The 23,488-nt window shown below is 36.0% G+C and overlaps 1 protein-coding gene across 1 annotated transcript in view; it reads right to left on the bottom strand.

The window, feature by feature from the left end:
* Nucleotides 1–23,488, bottom strand: part of PIAS1 (protein inhibitor of activated STAT 1) — a 150,174-nt gene that overhangs the window by 97,476 nt on the left and 29,210 nt on the right. Inside the window, exon 2 of the mRNA XM_033189612.1 lies at nucleotides 19,569–20,013. Coding sequence (XP_033045503.1) covers nucleotides 19,569–20,013 — 445 coding nt within the window. The remainder of the gene's footprint in view (nucleotides 1–19,568; nucleotides 20,014–23,488) is intronic.

Raw genomic sequence — 23,488 nt, forward strand, 5'->3', positions numbered from 1 at the left:
AGCTTGCTATAGAGCAAAAGTAGTATATTTTATAATGGACCTCAGTTGAAGAACTGAAATGGACTGGTAAACATCATTTTTTAAATGGTAAAATGTTTATGTGAGGTAATTTCTCAAGCATCTAAAAAGAAAGTGCCTATCCTCTAACTTTATATTGAAAATCTAATCTATGTGGGGCTATAAGAGATTTAACAAGCCACTATCATTGAGAACCATAATTTCATTTTAAGGTTATTGTTATTTATTTTAAAAAAATTTTTTTTAGAGATGGGGTTTTGCTATGTTGCCCAGGCTGGTTTGGAACTCCTGGGCTCAACCAACTCTCATGCTCAGCCTCCCAAGTAGCTGGGGCTACAGGTGTGCACCACTGCGCCCAGCTATAATTTCATTTTATACAGATTAAACACATTTCAGAGGTTTAATCTATAAAGCATAACTGGCGTAAAAACAGAATCTAGGTGAAACGCTAGATTGGAAAGTAAAGTGAAAGGAAGCTGCAGACTTAAAAAGGCTAAAATAGATTACTTATGAGGTAGTAAAAGCTCCAGCTTCTTTATTCTGGAAACACTAAGTTAAATGTCATTCTCCAATTCTGATGTAGCAAACCTAGATAATATGGTGGGAAAGTGTGAAATATGAGAAAAAAATCACATACATAAATATAATCTTAGACTTGAAACTGACTTCAAAAGAACTCCACGATCTACAAAGGCATAAGGAAATTATACACAAATATGCCAATAATAAATACAAACAAATGGCCTGATTTACTTATCTAAAGTAATCTAGATAAATTCTAGAAAAACATCTGAAGTAAAAATATAAGTTAGAGTATTAAGACTATCTGGTAAATAGTAATATACTATCTCTGCTAAAGAGGAAGTTAACAATTCATATCCTGAGTGAACCGGAAAACCTGAATTTCCTAAAATTCTAGATGGATGAAACTGCAATGTGGCAAATTAAATATTGTTACAGCTCAGCTCTCTTGGCTGAGCTTTAACACAATTCTCAATGCAGTCATCAGATTTTCTTAAACCTAACCCACCTACCCAGAGTTGAATGACTGCTTCTTAGCCATACACTATAGTCCTCTCAAAATAATCTAAAGTAAAGCACTAAAGACAAATAGTTTCTTCATTCAATAGCAATTGTTTCATAATTTAACTATTGAACCTATTAAGATTTTGACTGTCACTATGCAATGTGGCAAAATGCCCCTTCCGTCAGAGGCCCTTATGTAAACTTTGTTACATAACTGCTGTACATATTTATGGAATATATATTTTTGTACATGCATATAATGTGCAATGATTAAATTAGGGTAACTAGGATACCCATCACCTCAAACATTTATCATTTCTTTGTGCTAGGAACACATCATATCTTCTCTTCTGGCTATTTTGAAATACATAATAAATTCTTATTAGCTATAGTCTCCCTCTGGTAATCACCATTTTAGTCTCCACCTCCGTGAGATCAATTGTTTTTAGCTCTCACATATAAGTGAGAACACGAAATATTTATCTCTCTGTGGTTAATATGGATTTTGAAGAAACAAACAAATATGAATACATTTCTGATAGGATAAATTAGTGAAGAGGAGAAGAGGCAAGACACAGTGATTACTCTTAAAAGTTGTCCATGTTGGGGCTGGGTGCGGTGGCTCAAGCCTGTAATCCCAGCACTTTGGGAGGCCGAGACGGGCGGATCACGAGGTCAGGAGATAGAGACCATCCTGGCTAATACGGTGAAACCCTGTCTCTACTTAAAAATACAAAAAACTAGCCGGGCGACGAGGCGGGCGCCTGTAGTCCCAGCTACTCGGGAGGCTGAGGCAGGAGAATGGCGTAAACCCGGGAGGCGGAGCTTGCAGTGAGCTGAGATCCGGCCACTGCACTCCAGCCTGGGTGGCAGAGCAAGACTCCGTCTCAAAAAAAAAAAAAAAAAAAGTTGTCCATGTTGGCAGTAAAATTTAGGCTTAAATGTGTTGGGTAAAATTTCAATGGTAACTACTTACAGAAATAGAAGGCAGAACTCCTAAATCATTAGAAAATAAAAGAGAAACAAAGTATAATTAATATCACAGAGGTCAGAAAAAAATGACAAAGAGAAAACAAATTAAGATGGCAGAACACAGACCAAACGTAACATTAGCATAAAAATGAGAGGAAGTTAAATTTTAAGACTGAGTTTTTAAAAAGCCAGCTACATGCTATTTGTAAGACAGAAATCTACCACAATGAGATGTCACTAGGATGACTATATTAAAAAAGACATACAATAAAAAGTGTTGGTAAGGATGTGGAGAGAAATGAGAATCCTCATAAATTACTAGTGGGAATATAAATGGTACAGCTGCTTTAGAAAACAGTCTGGCAGTTCTTCAAAGGTTAAACAAAGTTACCATACGAGCCAGTATTTCTAGTTCTAGGTATTCAACCAAAAGAACTGAAAATGTATATCCACACAAAAAATTATACACGAATATTCATATTAGCCAAAAAGTGGAGACAACTCAGATGCCCATCAACTGATGAATATATAAACAAAATGTGGTATATCCATATAACAGAATATTACTTGGCCATTAAAAAGAAAGTTTTGGCACATACAACTTTATGAACTTGAAAACATCATTCTAAATGGAAAAAGCCAGTCACAGAAGGTAATATACCATACAATTCCATTTATATGAAATGTCCAAAATAGGAAAATCTATAAAGACAGATGCAGTATTAGTAGCTTCAGGGGATGGGAGAGGTGGGACTAAAGAGTGATTGATAAAGGGTAGAGAGTCTCTTTTCTGGGTGATGGAAATGTTCTAAAATGGACAGTGATGATGGCTGCACAACTCTGTGGATATAGTAAAACCACTGAATTGCATACTTTAAAGGAATATATTTTATGGTATATGAATTATATGTCAATAAAGCTATTTTTAAAACAAAAATCATAAAGAACCCAAAAATAACCACCACAAAAGGTTGAAAACAAAAGAACAAAGTTTATGTCCAGGCTGAAAACAAAAGAACAAAATTTATGACAGACAAATGCTAACAAAAAGCTTTAAAAAAAAAAAAAGGATAATAATATAAAACATGGTAGACTTCAAGGGCAAAAGTCTAAAAACAGAAAAAAAAAATTATCATTTTTAGCTTTCCCCCTAAGATCGAAATCAAAGAGGGGTTGGGCAGAGTGGCTCACACCTGTAATCCCAGCTATTTGGGTGGGCAAGGCGGGCGGATCACTTGAGGCTAGGAGTTCAAGACCAGCCTGGCCAACATGGTGAAACCCCATCTCTACTAAAATACGAAAATTAGCTGGGTGTGGTGGTGTGCACCTGTAGTCCCAGCTACTCAGAAGGTTGAGGCAGAAAGATCACTTGAGTCCAGGAGGTGGATGTTGCAATGAGCTGAGACTGTGCTACTATACTCCAGCCTGGGCAACAGATGAGACCCTGTCTCAAAAAAAAAGAACCAAAAATCAAAGAAGAATGTTCGCTGTCACCACTATTATTCAACCCTCTATTAGAGTCATAAAGCAATAAGGCAAAGTAAATAAATGGAAGGCAGCAGGCAGATTGTAAAGGAAGAAATAAAAACTGTCCCTGTTTGCAGAAAACAAGGTAGTCTATGAAGAAATACCCCTCAAATTGACAAAAAACTTCCTAGAACTAAAAGTGAGCTCAGCAAGGTCACAAGACATAATCACTCAGAAAAAAAACAAAATATTTAAGTATAGATCTAACAAAACAAGTGTGGGAACTATATACTGAAAACTACAAAATGCTGATGAATAAAGTTTTTAAAAGATCTAAACAAACGGCAAGACATACCATGTTCATATACTGGAAGGCTCAAAATAGAAAAATTATTAATCATCCCTAAATTGATATGCAGGTTTAACGCAATTCCTATCAAAATCCCAGCAAGATTATTTGTAGAGAGAGAGAAGATAATTCTAAAATTTGTGTGGAAAGGCAAAAGAACTAGAAGAATATTTAAATGAAGTAAAAGCAATTACTCTACCTACTTTTATGACTTATTACAGAGTCTGACACAGTAATCAAGACCATGTGGTAATGGTGGGAGACAGAAACACTGATCAATGGAACAGAGGACCCAGAAAGAGACCCACATAGGTATGGACAATGATTTCTGATAAAGATGCAAAAGTAATTCAATGGAGGAGGATGGCCTTTTCAATAAAGGCTTAAGAACAGTTAGATCTCCATAAATGAATCTCAATCTCAATCTCACACCTTATATATAAAAAGTAGTAACAAATGGATCACAGATTTAAAGGTAAAATGTGAAAATATAAATTCTCGGGGGGGAAAAAATAAATCTTCCAAATCTAAAGTCAGGCAGAGAGGTTTTTGACTTGGCTGGGCACTATGGCTCACGCCCATAATTTCAGTGTTTTGGGAGGCTGAGGTGGGAGCATCACTTGAGGCCAGGAGTATGAGACCAGCTTGGGCAACACAGTGAGATCTCGTCTCTACAAAAAGTAAAAAATAAATTAGTTGGGCACAGTGGCACAGCCCTGTAGTCTCAAATACTCAGAAGGCTGAGGCCGGAGGATTGCCTGAGCCCAGGAGTTCAAGATTGCAGTGAGCTATGATCACATGCCACTGCATTCCAGCCTGGGTGACAGAGCAAGTCAAAAAAGCGGGGTGAGTGTGCAAGTGGGGCTCTTAGAGTAGAAACCAAAAACACACATCTAACAAAGAAATCAATACATTAGACTTCCTCAAAATTAAAGATTTTGTTCTGTGTAAAAAATTCCTATTAAGAAGATAAGCCAGGCACAGTGGCATGCATCTGTAGTTCCAGCTACTCAGGAGGCTGAGGCAGGAGGGATGCTCGAACCCAGGAATTTGAGAGTAAGGTAAACTATAATCACTCTTGTGAATAGCCACTGCACTGCAGCCTGAGCAACACGGTGAGACCCCATGTCAACAACAAACAAGGAAACAAACAAACAAAAAAGACAAGTGACACCACAAGAGAAAAGATCTGCAAACCACAAACCCAACGAAGGACTAGAATCTAGAATCTAGAAAGAACTCTGAAAACTCATCAGTTAAAAAAAAAAACAAAAAAAACCCACTGCAATTAGAAGAGACTAAAGACATAAAAAGATATTTCACTGAAGAGGATATTCAGATGGCAAATAAACACATAAAAGGATGTTCAAAATCATTAGCTACTAGGGAAATGCAAATCAAAACCACAATGAAGGCCAGCCATGGTGGCTCACACCTGTAATCCTAGCACTTTGGGGGGTTAAGGGGATAAGATCACTTGACTCCAGGAGTTTGAGACCAGCCCGGCCAATATGGCGAAACCCTGTCTCTACAGAAAATACAAAGAATTAGCCAGGTGTGGTGGCGCGTGCCTGTAGTCCCAACTACCTGGGAGGCTTGAGAGGTGAGCGGATCACCTGAGCCAGGGAGGTTGAGGCTGCAGGGAACCATGATCGTGCCACTGCCCTCCACCCTGGGTGACAGAGTGAGACCTTGTCTCAAACAAAACAAAACAAAACAAAAACAACAAAACACAAAGAGACATCACTATATTCCTATCAAAATGGCAAAACTAAAAAATAGTGATAACACCAAATGCTTACAAGGAAGCAGAAACACTGGATCACTCATACATGTCCACTAGGAATGTAAAATGATACAGTCACTCTGGAAAATAATTTTGCAGACCTTTTAAAACTACAACTACAACTACAACTACAACTACCATACAGCCCAGCAACTGATAACCCTTGGGCATTTACCCTAGAGATATAAAAACTTATTTTCGCACATAAAATTGTATAGGAATATTCATAGCAACTTTATTCATTAACAGACAAACACAGAAAACTATGTGAATGTTCTTCAGTGGGTAAATGTTTAAACAAATGAAAGTACATTATGTGATAGAATACTTCTCAGCCCCGCGCCAAAAAAGGAACAAACTAGTGATATACACAGCAACTCGGATGAACCTCTGGGGCTAGAGAGAGTGGGTGAGTGTATCAAAAGGTTAGCAAGACTGTCTTGTGGGTGACAGGATAGTTAAGCATCTTTTATTGTGGTGGTAGTTACATGTGATAAATTTGCACAGAGCTACAAATACACACGAGTGCAAATACAACTAATAAAATCTGAAAAGCTCTGTGTACTGTACCAATGTTATGTCCTAGTTTGGATACTGCACTATATTAAGAAAGATGTTAACAATGGAGAAGGCTAGGTGAAGAGTATACAGGATGTTCCTATACATTTCTCAACTTCCTACAAATCTATAATTATTTCAAAATCAAAAGGTGGTTTTTTTTTTGTTCAAAGAAATATAAGCTACAGACTGGAAGAAAATATTTGCAAACTACATGTCTGACTAAAACTAGTATCTACAACATACAAAGGAACTCTCAAAAGTCAATAGTATAAAAACAAGTAATTCAATTAAAGAATGAGAAAAATATGCACAGACATTTCACCAAAGAGTATAAGTATGTGGACAGATGGCAAATAAGTATGTGGAAAGATGTTCAACATCATTAGTCATTAGGAAAATGTAAATTAAAACCAAAAGAGTTATCGTTACATACATACTTAAACACCTAAAAATAAAAAAGTGATAATAACAAATATGCTGGCAAAGATAGAGAAAAACTGGACTTCTCCTACGATACCAGAAGAAACAGAAAGTGGTACACCCACTCAGGGAGACAACTTGGTATTTTCTCCCAAAAAAAAAAAAGGAAAAAGAAAAAACTCATATACTTACACATATGACCCAGCAATTCCATTCCTGGGCATGTATTTGGAGGAAAAAAAAAAAAACTTATGTCCATGCAAGCACCTGTACATGAATACTCAGGATAACATTATTTGTGACAGCCAAAAACTGCAGACAACCAAAATGCTCTTAAATAGGCTGAATGGTTAGAGAAATTGTGATATATCCATACCATGAATTACTACTTAGCAATAAAAAGGAACTGACAGCTAACGTGCAACACCAATAATAAAAAACACTCAAAAGACAAGCACAAGGGAAAAAGTATTTTTTCCTTTAAATTGCATATAAAAATATGCAATTTATATCACAAAGTGCTAAATTTCTTAAGTCTATAAATCAGGGTGAAAAAGCCCAACCACCGAATTTTAAAATGAAAAGTTCAAAGAACTTTGAACAGTTAAAAAAAACAAAAAACAAAATAAAACAAAACAACAACAACAACAAATATATATAGAGAGAGAGAGAGACAGAGTGTGTCACCCCCCAGCCTGGGTGACAAGAGTAAAACTCCGTCTCATAAATAAATAAATAAATAATATGCTTTTATAATAAAAAAATATATTTTTTAAAAACAACAAAAAACTTCACCCTCACCCATAAGAGAAGTGCAAGTTAAAACTATAATGAGTTACACATTTTCAGCTTATAATATGGAAAGATCAAAAAGTTTAATAACACACTGTATCGTTGAAGGAAGGCACAGGAGGAAAAAACAGTCTCTTACAGAGCCTGTAAGATTACAAATTAGCACACACACGTTTCTCTAGAGGGAAATTTGGCAACATCTACAAAAAATATTTAGATGCGCTTTCTATTTCTAGGAATTATAAAACTACTGGCTATATTTAGACAAGTGCATAGTGATATATATTCACAGAATATCCTCTACAGCAATGTTTTCAACAGCAAGAAACTACCCAAATGTCGACCAACAGAATATTTAATAACACAGAATCCAACGAATCAACTGCCTACTAAGTAGCTGCTAAAAAAGAATGACGCAAATATGTTTGTTTGTATGTGCAAGAACTATCTCAGTAAAGATATAAAAAGAACTGAAAGCAACACCTGTGATTGAAATAAGGGTGAGAGAGGGACTTCCTTTTCATTACAAACCCTTTTGTAACTTTTGATTTTTGTATATCAATGTATTACCTATTTAAAAATTTTAAAACAATCAAAAAATTAAATACAATTGACCTTTGAACTACACAGATTTGAACTGTGTGGGTCCATTTATACACAGATTTTCTTCCACCTCTGCCACCTCTTAAACAGTAAGATGAAAATCCTATTACTCCTCCCCTTTAGCCTACTCAATGCAAACATAACAAGTATGAAAACCTTTATAATGATCCACTTACTGAATAGTAAATATATTTTCTTTCCTTATGATTTTCTTAGTAACGGTTTCTTTTCTCTAGCTTACTGTACTATAAGAATACAGTACACAATACATATACAAAATATGTGTTAATCAACTGTTTATGTTATTGGTAAGGCTTCTGGTAAACAGTAGGTTATAGTAAAGTTTTGGGGGAGTCAAAAGTTACATGTGAATTTTTGACTGTTTTTGTTGCGGGGGTGGCATCCCAATCCCCTTGTTGTTCAAGGGTCAACTGTACAATAATTCCATGTTAGCAGAAAAGTATACAATTAGACCAGTGGAACAGAGTAAGATCTAGAATAACATTCAAAGGAAGTTTTGGGAAAAAAATAAAATTAGAGCCCTATACTCATGTAAATAAAAATAAAATCCAGAATTGATTAAGAAACTCCACAAATGTTGGAACTGGAAAATGTTATTTACGCCTCTAGGAGGTAGGATAGGTCATATGGAATCAGACAAAATCCAACAGCTGCTGGTTTAATATATGAAAAGCAATCAGTGTTATACACCATATTAACAGAATAATGGGAAAAACTATACAATCATCTCATCAGATGTTGAAAACGCATTTAATAAATTACAACATGCAGGCCAGGCGCAGTGGCTCACACCTGTAATCCCAGCACTTTGGGAGGCCAAGGCGGGTGGATCACCTGAGCTCAGGAGTTTGACACCAGCCTGGCCAATGCGGGGAAACCTCGTCTCTACTAAAAATACAAAAATTAGCCAGGCATGGTGGTGCGCGCCTGTAGTCCCAGCTACTTGGGAGGCTAAGGCAGAAGAATTGCTTGAACCGGGGAGGTGGAGGTTGCAGTGAGCTGAGATCATGCCATTGCACTCCAGCCTAGGTGACAAGAGTAAAACTCTGTCTCAAAAATAAATAAACTAATTAATTAATTACAACATGCTTTTATAATTAAAAAACTCAACAGGAAGGGCATCTATGAAAGACTCCAAAGCTAACATTATACTTAATGGTGAAAGACAAGATGCTTTTCCTAAGGAACAAGAAAAGAATGTCTACACTTCAAATTCAATAGCATATGAAAAGAGTTTTATATAATGATCAAGTGGGATTTATTCCTGGAATGCAAGGATGGTTCAGTGTATGAAATTCAATGTAATACATCACATTAACAGAAAGAAAAAAACATTGTTCAAATGTCCATAATACTCAAAGCAATCTACAGATTTAATGTAATCTTTATCAAAATCTCAATGGTATCTTTTACAGAAATAGTAGAAAAAAATCCTAAAGTTCATATAAAATCTCAAGGGACTCCCAAAAGCAAAAACAATCTTGAAAAAGAACAAAACTGCAAGCCTCACACTTCCTGATTTCAAAACATATTACAAAGCTACAGTAATCGAAACAGTGTGGTCTTGCCATAAAGACATATAGACCAATGGAACAGAACAGTAAGCCCAGAAACAAACCCTCACTCATATATAGTCAAATGATCTCTGACAAGGCTGTCAAACCACACAATGGAAAAAGGACAGTCTTCAATTTTTATTCAAAAATACAGTTTCAAAATAAACATCTTAAATAAAATTCTAGGAACTGCAGATTATCCTGAAAGGACATACCGAGATAATAAACTAATGTATTTGTTTTTCAACGATTCAGGCTTTTTATTTTTACCTATCTTAAAGTGATTTGATTCTAGTACTACATCCAACATCCAGTTTCTTTTGCACTGTAATATCTCCATCTTTGGCACATCTAAAGCTTACTTACATTTCAGTTTTAATAAATTTAGCCAAGAGTAGTGCCAAAGAATTACAATAACTGATCTCTGCCCAGAGCTATTGGGGTCTGCTGCAAGCACTGTCAGGAATGAAATAAAGAAAAAGAATGGGCCAGGCATGGTGGCTCACGCCTGGAATCCCAGCACTTTGGGAGGCCGAGGGGGCAGACTGCCTGAGCTCAGGATTTCGGGACCAGCCTGGGCAACATGGTGAAACTCCGTCTCTACTAAAATACAAAAAATGAGCCAGGTATGGCAGTAGGCACCTGTAGTCCCAGTACTTGGGAGGCTGAGGCAGGAGAATCGCTTGAACCCGGGAGGCAGAAGTTGCAGTGAGCTGAGATCCCACCACTGCACTCCAACCTGGGTGACACACAGAGACCCCGTCTCCAAAAAAAAAAAAAAAAAAAAAAAGAATGGCTTAAAATTATTTTCCAAACACCCAGCTATGTATCAATAAAACGTCTTTAAAAAAAAAAAAAAAAGGGCCGGGCGCAGTGGCTCAAGCCTGTAATCCCAGCACTTTGGAAGGCCGAGACGGGCGGATCACGCGGTCAGGAGATCGAGACCATCCTGGCTAACGCGGTGAAACCCCGTCTCTACTAAAAAATACAAAAAACTAGCCGGGCGAGGTGGCGGGCGCCTGTAGTCCCAGCTACTCGGGAGGCTGAGGCAGGAGAATGGCGTAAACCCGGGAGGCGGAGCTTGCAGTGAGCTGAGATCAGACCACTGCACTCCAGCCTGGGCGACAGAGTGAGACTCCGTCTCAAAAAAGAAAAAAAAGAAAAAAATGATCCCCAAAATCAGATTCTCCCTTTGTCAACATTATCCTACCTATCCCATGACAACTATACAAACACTACTATTACATTAAAATCATCAGATAAAGAGATAGAATATTATCTACAAAGGAATGTACGACTTAGCAGGTAAGTGTTAGATTTCGTTTTGAAGGTCAGAAACTAGGCTGCCAATTAGGAAGAAAAATTTCCAAAGAAACCCACCTACAGAAAAATTAGTGCTCTTGATTTCCCAAAATTCAAGTATAGAGGAGCACAGCTTGTGCTGAATTATCTAAAAGCATAGTAGAATGAATCACAAAACCTTTGAATGCTCTTTCTAATACTTATCAGAGCCTGTGTCCTTGAATTTGCATCACCTGATCTCCAGGCACTGGCTATTAAGCATGTGGAAAAAGGGAAACTCAATTATAAAAAATGAGAAAAGAAGAAAACTGTGAAATATAATCCAATGTCAGAGGAGTCCTTGGCAGAAAACACTGGTAACCAATATTATTAAGACATAGCAGAAACCTTACCCGCACTGCACAAAACATGAAGGATCATTTTAACTATTTAGGAGTGTTAAAGCATCTGTTCCCTTTTTTCCTAAAGCAAAACCCAAGTTTACATAAGTATATATATATTTCAAATATTTTCTATAAGTTGTTTCTACATCTTCTCAAGCCTAAACGAGGTGTAAATATCTACATAGAAATATTCTACTTTCAGTAGGAAAAAGGGTCAATCTAGGTTTTTTAAATACTAAGACTACACACCCAGCACATCTAGGTTGCCGGTCTTCTCCAGAATTATTGGTATACTGTCCCATATCAAGTAAGAACAACTGTACCTTTAACAGAGCACAGGAAAATTCAAATATATATAGCCCAGAAAACAGACATTCTTGGTGTTTAATGGAAAAGACTGTTTCATGAACACCAAAATTTAATAGAAGCCAGGCTTAAAAATGAGAAAAATAAAACATGGTTTGTTTAATCACAAACTGAAGGACACCCATGTGGTCAATTTAAATGTTTCTCAATGTTTCCGATTCTTCAGTCTGTAGCATCCAAACACTTTCTAAACAGTATTAGGGCACTTTCAGAATTTAGGAGGACCAAGAAAAGGCGGTGATCTTTACAGATAATTTCAAAATTTTAAATAGTTTTTGGTGAAAAACAGAGACTTAAGGAAAAATGCCTAGGAAATTATTTCATTTTTGTACTCATTATTTACTGTCACTGTGCTCAATGAGAAAAGAAACTGAAGTTCTAAAAGAGACTATGAACATATAACTGTATGATAAAAAACTTAATTTGCTTCTCTACTTTTCCCGATCCTTCCCCCCATTATAACCCTCTCAAAGGGGTAAAAGGGAGCTAAATGATTTCTTTTAAAACGCAACCACAATTATGATCCGTGTTGTTCCCCCACAAAATAAACCACTTAAATTATTCTCAGGCAAGAAAACAAAAGAACTAATTTCAATGCCTTCGGGGAGTTTAAGAAGAATGGTGCAAAAGAAATTCAGTAGAAGCCCTCTTAACTGATACTAAGATTAACTGATGCTCTCCATTCCCTTTATGGAACATCCAGATCAGTGCCCTACCAAGCTAACTGCTTGTGGCCAGTAGACAACTCTACAGTGCTTCTGCACAATTCTGCTCACACCATGTGGTGTGCTTACCAAGAACCAGAGGTTTATTCTCAAACTTGCTTATGTTAGTTGCACTGGTAATTGTAATTACAAAACTGAATTAAATATTACAAAAACTGCTAAAACGCTGTAAAAAGAAAGTTGCTGTTTTCATGAAAACTAAGTTAAATGCTCTGGAAAAACCTGATAAAGCCAAGGTGCTTTTTTAAAAATGCCATTGAAGACAACTATAAAAGATTTTTCCCCATCCGCAACAGATTCTATACTCAAATTATCTTCATAAAAGCCTTTAAATCATCTTGCTATAATCTAAATCTGGGAAGTCATCAGTCTCAAAAGAAAAGGCCTTGACCTACATCAAAGACTGGCAAATAAATATACATTAAAGCAAGATGTTTAACTTATGTATCTTTTTTTTTTTAATCAATTCACTACTGGTTTCAACTAGATTGGCTAAAAGGAGTATCTTAATCCGTTTGGGCAGCTATAACAAAATACCTCAGACTGGATAATTTATAAACAACAAATTTATTTCTCACAGTTCGGGAAGCTGGGAAGTCCAAGATAAAGGCATCTGCAGATTTTGTGTCTGGTGAGGCCTGTTCCTCATAGACAGCACCTTTTAGCTGTGTCCTCACAGGGTGAAAGGGGGCAAACAAGTTCCTTGGAGCCTCTTTTAAAAGAGCCGTTAATCTCATCCATAAGGACTGTGACCTCATTACCTAATCACCTGCTAACGGCCCCACCTCTTAATACTATTGCACTGGGAATTAGATTTCAACATACAAATTTGAGAGGGACACATTCAGACCACAGCAAGGACATATGGTATCCTTCAGTAATCAAGTAAAAGAACATTGAATTAGAACATTAGAATTGACACTCATAGTCAGCTGGGTGCGGTGGCTCACACCTGTAATCCTAGCACTTTGGGAGGCTGAGGTTGGCGGACTGCTTTGAGATCAGAAGTTCAAGACAAGCCTGGCCAACATTGCAAAACTCCATCTCTACAAAAAATACACAAATGAGCCAGGCATGGTCATTCCTGCCTGTCGTCCCAGCTACTCAGGAGGAGAGGTGGGAGGATCGCTTGAGCCAGGAAGCGGAGGTTGCAGCGAGCCAAGAACGTGCCACTGCACTCTAGCCTGGGCAACAGAGCAAGACCATCTTGGAAAAAGAAAAAAGAAAAAAAATAACACTCATAGTCAATAATTATTATGCCTCATACCAATCAATGATAAATCTCTAATCAATAAATACATGATGGGAACTTATTCAGATATACTGCCTAAGATCTTTAAAAACTTGAAAAGACATCCCCTGAGAAGGTAAAATTTGACTTCAATCTGATTCAAAGCAAACAAGATGAGTCACCATACTTTTAGATGACTACAGATGGCTCGACTTAACAATTTTCCGACTTTACGGTGGTAGGAAAACAATAGGTGTTGAGTAGAAATTACTTCGAGTACCTACACAACCATTCTGTTGGTAACAAAACCATTCTGTTTTTCACTTCAGTACGATATTCAATAAATTACATGAGCTATTCAATACTTAATTATAAAACAGGACTTGTGTTAGATGTTATGTTGGCTAATGTAAATGTTTTAGGCACATTTAAGGTAAGTTAAGCTAACCCATCATGTTTGGTAGGTTAAGTGTATTAAGTGCATTTCTGACTTAGGATATTTTCAATTTATGATGGATTTACTGGGACATAACCAGAGGAGTATCTGTGGTCCAAATGAATGCAAAGCTGTCTGTTCTATACATGTTGGCCTTTGAAATAAGTAAAAATATTAAAAATATTTAAAAGCACTATGTTAAAAATGTATTTTCTATTTGAAAATTTACCTGAGTCAAGGAAGATATAAATAGCTAAACCAGTAACAAATATAAATCTATTAATAGATTTGTTTATACTTAAGTCTGAATCAAATCAAATACTGTATCCTAAAGAACTATTATTTTGTTTACCATGAAAGTAATGTTTTTGCCATTATGTTCTAACAAAGCCAATTTAAACAATAACTATAAACAATATTATAAACTATTTTGAATGATACAGGTATTATTAAAGGATTGAGAGGAAATATCAAATAATTATGTTGTCCCTGAATGGACAAGATATTTTAATCCAAAATTATTTTTCCTTTTATTTTCATAATTATGTAAATTTCATAGCTCATCAACACCAATATTGGCACACTAAGCAATAAGGTATTTCAAACAAAGTACCCCTTAACACAGGTGCTCAACATACTATCAAAATTAAAATTTTCTTCCATTATTTATATGGATCCATAATATATGCAGCTGCCAGGTTAAATAAGCTAGTGAGGGTCTCCTCTCCTTCAAAATGAAACCAGAAATACACACACACACACACACACAAACACACACACACCCATAAATGACTAACAAAAGGAACACTACAGAAGTATTTTTAAAGTTTATCTGTAAAGTAAGCACATAATTTCTGTGGATTCTACATCAAACACGACATTTTTGTAATTAGGGAAAAAAATTTTTAATTAAGTATATTAAATTTCAAAGACATCAATTAACCTAACAGATGACAGGATACGGCAATAAGAGGAAGAATACCATTTTTCCCTATTCTATTTCCCATCCCTATCATAGCCACTGTTTGTAATGAGACTGCGTGGTATGGCTCAGTTGTGTTTGCAAGGTAAAATGGTTAAAATCCACTGAATTAAAATGAAATAAAAGATTCCATCTATTGCATTAAAACTAGTTGAAGAGCTAATAAATGTTTACCGAACAACAACCATGTAACAGGTTCACATCTAGCTATTATGGGGATTTATAGATAAATGCCTCAGAAGCCTTATCATTTTGAGGAACAAAACAAAAACTCTTAATAAGAGGTAAATTAAGTGTTATGACAGACTGGGCAACATGATGAGACCTCATCTCTACAAAAAATGAAAACAAAAATTAGCCAGGTGTGGTGGCACACACCTGTGGTCTCAACTACTTGGGAGGCTGAGGTGGGAAAACTGCATGAGCCTGGGAGGTTAAGGCCACAGCAAACCAAGATCTCACCATCGCATTCTAGCCTGGGTGACAGAGCGAGATCCTGTCTCAAAAAATAAATAAATAAATAATAATAATAATAAAATACAATTCAAGTTGGGTGTGGTGGCTGACGCCTGTAATCCTAGCACTTTGGGAAGCCAAGGTGGGAAGATCACTCGAGTCCAGGAGTTCAAGACCAGCCTGGGCGACATGATGAGACCCTGTCTCTACTAAATATACTAAAATTAGCCAGGTATGATGGCACACGTCTGTAGTCTCAGCTACTGGGGAGGCTGAGGTGGGAGAATTGTTTCAGCCCGAAAGACAGAGGTTGCAGTGAGCTGAGATTACACCACTGCACTCCAGCCTGGCCAACAGAGCAAGACCCTGTCTCAAATAATAAAATAAAATAAAACAAAATTTAAAAAATAAATGTTATGAGGGTGGGAGCAGTGGCTCACACCTGTAATCCTAGAACTTTCCGAGGCAGAGGTGGGTGGATCAACTAAGGAGTTCGAGACCAGCCTGGCCAGCATGGTGAAACCCTATCTCTACTAAAAATACAAAATTAGTTGGGCATGGTAGCACGTGCCTGTACGTCCCAGCCACATGGGAGGATGAGGCATGAGAATCGCTTGAACCCAGTGGTTCCACTGCACTCCAGCCTGGGCTACAGAGTGGGGCTCTGTTTCAAAAAATTAAAAATAAAAATAAAAAATAAATGTTATGAGAGCATGTGGAGAAAGTGAAATTGATTCTGGCTGTGGAAGAAATATACAGATGAAAGGAGGAAAGCCTAGAAAGATAAATGAAAAAGGTTAAAGAAAAAGAGCATCTGAAATAAGCCTCATAGAAAAAAACAGAATTGAGATAATGGCAGGCAAAAGTAAACAATAATTTTTTTTTTTTTTGAGACGGAGTCTCGCTCTGTCTCCCAGACTGGAGTGCAGTGGCCGGATCTCAGCTCACTGCAAGCTCCGCCTCCCGGGTTCACGCCATTCTCCTGCCCCAGCCTCCCGAGTAGCGGGGACTACAGGCACCCGCCACCACGCCTGGCTCGTTTTTTATATTTTTTAGTAGAGACGGGGTTTCACCGTGTTAGCCAGGATGGTCTTGATCTCCTGACCTCGTGATCCGCCCGTCTCGGCCTCCCAAAGTGCTAGGATTACAGGCTTGAGCCACCACGCCCGGCCAACAATAAATTAAATATCTTACTTTACAACCACCTTTTACTTCACCTCTCAATTCTTACAGTTAATTATGGACAATGAAAAGAATACTTTAATAATGGCTCCAAAATAAAGGCCTTAGAATTATTTTAAATTGATTTAAAGAAATAACAAAATGACTGTAAGAATGAATGAGAATTATCTAAAAAAAAGGGATTTATCAGAACTACTGTTTCCATTTTAGTTAGAAATACAAACCATGCATAAAAACATTCAGTTTACATTTGAACATCTTAAAATTTCTTTAAATCTGGTGCTTAAGACCACAACAGAAGGGAAAAAATGAAAAAGTAAATGTGCCTGTCCCATTCTGGACTCAGTGATAGTTGTGATCAACTAGCCAGCTGGTGTTCGAAACTATGTTCTTAAAAACTTGATTTTAAATGTATGTATGTTTAGAAAGAAAGAGAATGCTGGAAGCTATTAAATTTTTCAGAAAACATGGTTTTCTAAAAGATTTAAAACAAATGAACTACTGGCAAAAATAATCATTTAGGAAACTAAGTTCTGTGACAAATGTAGCCACTTCATTTACTGAAGTACAGAAAAAGTCTTAATAATGTTAAAGAATCTATAAAAACAGAGCCTTAAAATATACTCATTCTAAACCCTGAAGACTAATTACATAAAATCTTTTGTCAATAAATATTTTTCACATTCACTAAGCATTCCCCTGCAACAAATATTTATTGAGCCAATAAACTTCCACAGATTACTTTCTGGTGAGATCTTTTTATGCATATTCAAATCGGTTTGTTTTTAATTCTATAACAATGAGATACTGAAAATCTATTTACATATCACTAAGCAATTCTACACCACCTATTCATTTGGTGACTTTCTGTGAATACATATCACAAACAGCAGATTTATTCATGGAAACTGGCATTCAAATCAAATTATACTTCAAATATAGTCAATTATTATTATTTGTGACAGTTATGTTCTATAAAATCACCACAAACACTGAATTTGTGAATATATAATTGCTGCTACTAGGGGAAGTATAAGGTTAGGTTCCTGCAAGCCCCTGGTCACAACGTTTTCATCAACTGATCAATATATAACACATATGTACACATACATATATGTACACATACAGACCATATATAGAGATATAGATAGATACAGATATGGCCTTTAATTTAAAATGGGAGATATATATATATATATATATATCAGACAGACAAGAAAAGATACTTATGATATATTATTAAGGGGAAAAAAGGAAAGTTAAACAATACTATATATATGATTCCTTCTGTAAAAACAAGAAACAATTTGCTTGTACTATATATGCATACACACTAAACAGCTAACAAGGAAGGAACTTTGGCAATTCCATTTTTTACAATGAGCATGTGTCAGTTTTATAAGCATACAGTAGATTCTCAAAAAATGTTTTCTTATTATGGCCACTTAAAAAATGAAATAATGTGATACAAAACTCATGTTGTTTCAAATGACTCCTATAATCTTCATATATTCAGGTAAATTCTGCTAAATATAATTAAGAACAAACACCTCATATTTCAAAGACAGAATTTCAGTAAAACATTTTCAAAATGTTCTCAAAAATTCGCAAAAAATGTTCTCAACACTTGCCAATCCCCTAAACTGAAACATTCAATGATTTGCAACAGGGATTCACAAGTTTTCACTATACAGGTAAATATTTTGCGCTTTGCAGGCACATGTGGTCTCTGTACATATTCTTTTTCTTTCTTTCTTTTTTTTTTTTTTAATAACTCTTTAGGAATATTTTTCAGATTTCTTAGCTCAGAAACACACAAAAACAGGCCACAGACTGGATTTAGCTTGCCAGCCATAGTATGCCAACAAACCAGCATTTAGAAGTCTGATATTTTAAATATATTACACCAAAGACATCAGAGGTCACAACAGTTGAGTTTTATTCTACATTAAGTAAATAATGTAGCATTATAGCAATTAAAATTACAAGTTGATTAATATATTGAATTCTATATGCTAGACTACAAATCAAATGATAGAACAGAGCAAAATAAATTTCAAGCATTTATATTATATAACTGTAATCAAGAGTGTGCATGTGCATGTGCATGCTTGTAAAGCATGCACTTCTCTGCTTGAAAAAAATCAGCTGAAATTTAACTACCATACACATCAAAGCTCAAGTCTCCTTTTATAATCATTAAAACCATTCACTCATTTAAATAATCAAAACTAGTAAGTGATTTGTTTTAGAGATCATCAATCCCTGAAAATTAAGAACTAATCAGAGATTGTAGTGACTTATTTGGTTTTAATTTTCTAATTTATAAGAGATATTATAGAATATTAATCAATTGCCGGGCGCAGTGGCTCAAGCCTGTAATCCCAGCACTTTGGGAGGCCGAGACGGATGGATCACGAGGTCAGCAGATCGAGACTATCCTGGCTAACACAGTGAAACCCCATCTCTACTAAAAAATACAAAAAACTAGCCGGACGAGGTGGCGGGCGCCTGTAGTCCCAGCTACTGGGGAGGCTGAGGCAGGAGAATGGCGTGAACCCAGGAGGCGGAGTTTGCAGTGAGCTGAGAACTGGCCACTGCACTCCAGCCTGGGCGACAGAGAGAGACTCTGCCTCAAAAAAAAAAAAAAAAGAATATTAATCAATCTTCTAAAAGACTACTCTTTGGAAGTTTATATTCTTGAAACTTTTTAATATTTACTGTGTCAATAACCATCAATATACTACCTTTTTTCCTCTGAAAGATAGCTTTTATACGTTTGATTTTATCTAAATTTGAAAGATCTTCATTATTATCCAGCTGTTACTATCAAATGAAAATTTCATTATGAATAATAAACTGGGACAAAGTAAAAGTCTAAAATGAAAATTCATCCTGCAAAAGTAACCAAATACCATCATACAATAATCTTACCTAGACTGGTGGGTTTTATCAGTTCATCCAGTAAATCATAAAATGGTAATTTTTGAAGTTTTATATCCGGATGGACTGGGTGAAGAGCTGACGTAAGATGTGGGAGTTCCAGTTCATGTTTAGGTCCCAGAAGAGAAACAGGGAGCAATGGCGATGATGCAGGGTGACCATCGTAAGTGAGTTGTGGAATGGTAGATGGAGACAAAGTTGCTGGCATAGGACTTGAATGTACGTTGGGGATGGACAAGTCTGCAGGCGTCATGATTTTCTGCGGGAACCGCCGCCTATAGAGTTCCTTAATTTTCATTTGTACAGCAGGACTACAGCCAGCCTTTAGCAAATGCAGGGCTTTTGTGAGAAGTTCGTGTTTGCGTCCGTGCTTGTTCCTCCCAGCGTAGCCCAACAGTACTTGGAGTTCAGAAACTCTAAGGCTCATAACCATTTGCTTAGAGGAAAAACAAAATGTAAAACATTAGTATTCCAATAATATAATTTACACTATTAAATGACACTTTATTATAACCCCCTTCCTATGGTTTACTCAAGTAAATAAATGCCAGTTCACTTATAATCCTAATTATTTCAAACTTCAAATTTAATCATTTAACATAAGTAACCAAAGAAATTTAAAATTAATATTCATAAATTCATTGACTTCTACCCTTGGTTATAAGAAATATAGGATAAACTATACACCAGGGAAAACCACACCTCACTTTATTCCACTGTTTTGATGAAACTGTCAGGTATTTATCAAGCACTTATTGAGTCTCCAGGAGAATGTCGAATGCTATGTAGATGGTAAAACATAATGATGTGCCCTCAAGAATATTTTGTTTTCTTGGGGAAAAATTGTAAGTATATATGAAACAACAAACAGTCCACCTCAAACACCAGATGTAGGCAGGGTATCAATAGCTATTATCAAGTGTTACATTCTATACTAACTCTGGAATTTGTAGACTTAAGTTATACCTTTTTTGACCAATTATATATCAGATATTCTATTTGATATTTTCATATGGAATGTCATAATCTTTACAACTCCCCAAGGCATTATCCTGCCTGATTTACATATGAGGAGACAAGTTCAGAAAGGTTAGATAATTTATAAAGCCATAAAGCTACTAAGGAGTACTCAGGATTCAAACCCAGATATGTCTGATTCTAAAGCCCATGCTCTTTCCACTACACCATTAGGAAAAAGACAGAGCTGGACTCATATTACTGACTCTCACTTAACTTGCATGGCCAAGTTAGAAGTCCAGCAATCCAATTCATATGCCATAATGTATGAGGCTGCAGTAAAGAAATCTCTTTAACTTTGTTTACCTGTGTTCACAAACTTATTTGGTCACTGTTTCTCCTTTTTCCCCACCTACTAATAGGAAATGCCCATCTAATACCAATCCTCCCATTTCAAAGTGGTGGAAAATGGAATCCAAAGAGAAGAAATCACTTACCCAAGATCACAGAGCTATTAGCAGAATCCTAAAAGACTGCATCACCACTGACAGGGAGTATTAGGATAAAAAGACACATGTAAGCTTACCATTTGCTCTCTATTTCCCCAACTGATTCCTTCACCTCATACCAAATACACAAAAGCTATGCTGCTTTCCCTAACTCACCACCACTCATGATGATGACACCAGCCAATTCTTTGCAAGTGGCAAAAACATTAAGCAAAAAATAAAATACTGAGGAGAAAAGTATATAAAGAGCTTTATAAGCAACATAGCTGGTTAATCAAAGAAATACAAGTCCTTCCTCTACTTCTCTGGCTTGGAAAACTCTTTCCTCAGGGGTCAGCTTTTGTTAGCCTTTGCCCATTAGACCTGGTAGGATGATTTTTACTCTATTTTTAATAGCCACTTTTCGTATCTGTATTTTAGCATTTATCTTGCTTTACTGTAATTTTCTGTTTACACAAGTGATTCTATAACCAACTCAGGGTTCTCCATGGTACACAACCACATTACCCTCAGCTTCTAAGACTAGGGCCTTATAGTGGAAACTCTTCAAACGCCTGCACAATGAATGAATGAATGAACAAACAAATGAACAAACAAGAAAGGAGACCAGAAGAAAGGGTGGGAGGTAGCATCTAGAGTGATAACTTATCCAAATGAATGCTCAAATTCATGTTCTATAGAGGCATGCAAAGATATAATGTAAACCTTAAAAACAAATTCTACCCAAATCTTAGAAATGTTTCTCTTTTTAGATGTTATCAAAGATTATAAATAATTACTAACTATAATATCAGCAGGATATCAATTTCTCCCTACTCACCAAAAGAGTACAAAATATTTCTAAAGACTTTTATTATTTAAAAAGGAACAGGGACTTCAAACAGAAATGTACTATTAATAAGTAAACTGCTTTTAAATAAATAACATGAAACTTCAAGGATTAGAGGTTAAAAATAAATTTAAGTTGGCATGGGTCAAATGTACTGCATTTTACAGGAAAAAAAAGTATAAATTTTAAAGAGAACTATTTCAACTCCATTATCCTAAATCAAAAACAAACCAGCAAAACTCAGTGACTACTGTAAGCTCTGCATTGATGGCAGCTTTTGACTTTATTCTACAGGTATGAAGATTTAGACGCAATGCAGATATATTATTTTCCTATTTTTGTAGAAGAATATGTTGATATTTCTCATAAAATCTCTTGCTTGACGATCCAAAAAAAGTTTATGACACAACAATAAACTTGAGAGCCCTCAATTATATTTTTTGTCTCTCTGAAACAAAGAATAGCAGCAGCAATAACAATACTTGGTACATAGTAGGTACTCAAATAGTAGCTGCGATCAGCAAGCCAAGCTTTTTAGTTTTGTTTGTTAAGAGACAGGATCTTGCTATGTTGCCCAGACTGTTCTCAAACATCTAGGCTCAAGTGATCTTGCCTCGGCCTCCTGAGTAACTGGGTGTTTTTGTTTTTTTTTACAGGATTCATCATCAATTGTCATAATTATCAGGCAGGTACTGTTCTTGTTTATCAGGTGGGAAAATAAGACTTAGGTTAAGAAACTTGTTGAATGTCATGCAACTGGTTCTACTCCAACTGTGCTTTCTTTCACGCTATAATATGCTGACTTTAGAGGACACGAACCACATGCCTTTTAACTGGAAAACAGAAAAACCTATTTGAAGATTAATTTATTTAACTCAATCTCCATTTATTTAACTCAATCTCCATTTCAAGCTTCAACATTTTGGCTTTTAAAAACAGGTGATTAAGATAAGAAAAGAATGTGTGTGGATTCAAATTAACCATTGCAACCTATAATCAGGTATTATGAAAAATCAGGTGGTATCTATTGCTATTATTGGAACAGCTGTTGCATACTCTTAAGGACTGTGATAAGCATGCAGTATTTTTTTAAATGAAATAAAAGAAGGGGGCGGGAAACACTGAAGCATCTTTCAACAGAAAAACTGCAAAGAAGCATAAAGCAGTCAATTCACAATGAAAAGTGTTGACAACACTGAGGAAAACTAAACACTAATACATTTGAGATGTTGAAATGAAATATATTTTAATCTGCATTTATTTAAGGTGTTTAAAAATCTCCATTTGTTAGCACTAAAACAAAATGAATATTTACAAGTAAGGATTACATCAACCACTAGTACTATTAGAAATCATTACTTCCTCAGCAATTTCATAGCATTCCGCTCACTCTACGTCTGCAATTGATAGAGTTCTCAGAATCCTAGGGGATTTAGAATGCCGCAGAATGGTATATATTTTGAACACAAGAGCATTCTGTAAGGAGCAACCTCTTAAAACTAATTTTTTTAATCTGACAGACATGAACACAATTTAAAAAACCAAAAAGTTGTACCAAAACAACAGCAGTTCCTTCCCCCTTTTACATACCCCACAATTTTCAAATCCCTGAGGCA

The sequence above is a fragment of the Trachypithecus francoisi genome, unplaced genomic scaffold (genome assembly GCF_009764315.1).
Source record: "Trachypithecus francoisi isolate TF-2019V2 unplaced genomic scaffold, Tfra_2.0 Lachesis_group3, whole genome shotgun sequence".
Taxonomy (NCBI): domain Eukaryota; kingdom Metazoa; phylum Chordata; class Mammalia; order Primates; family Cercopithecidae; genus Trachypithecus; species Trachypithecus francoisi.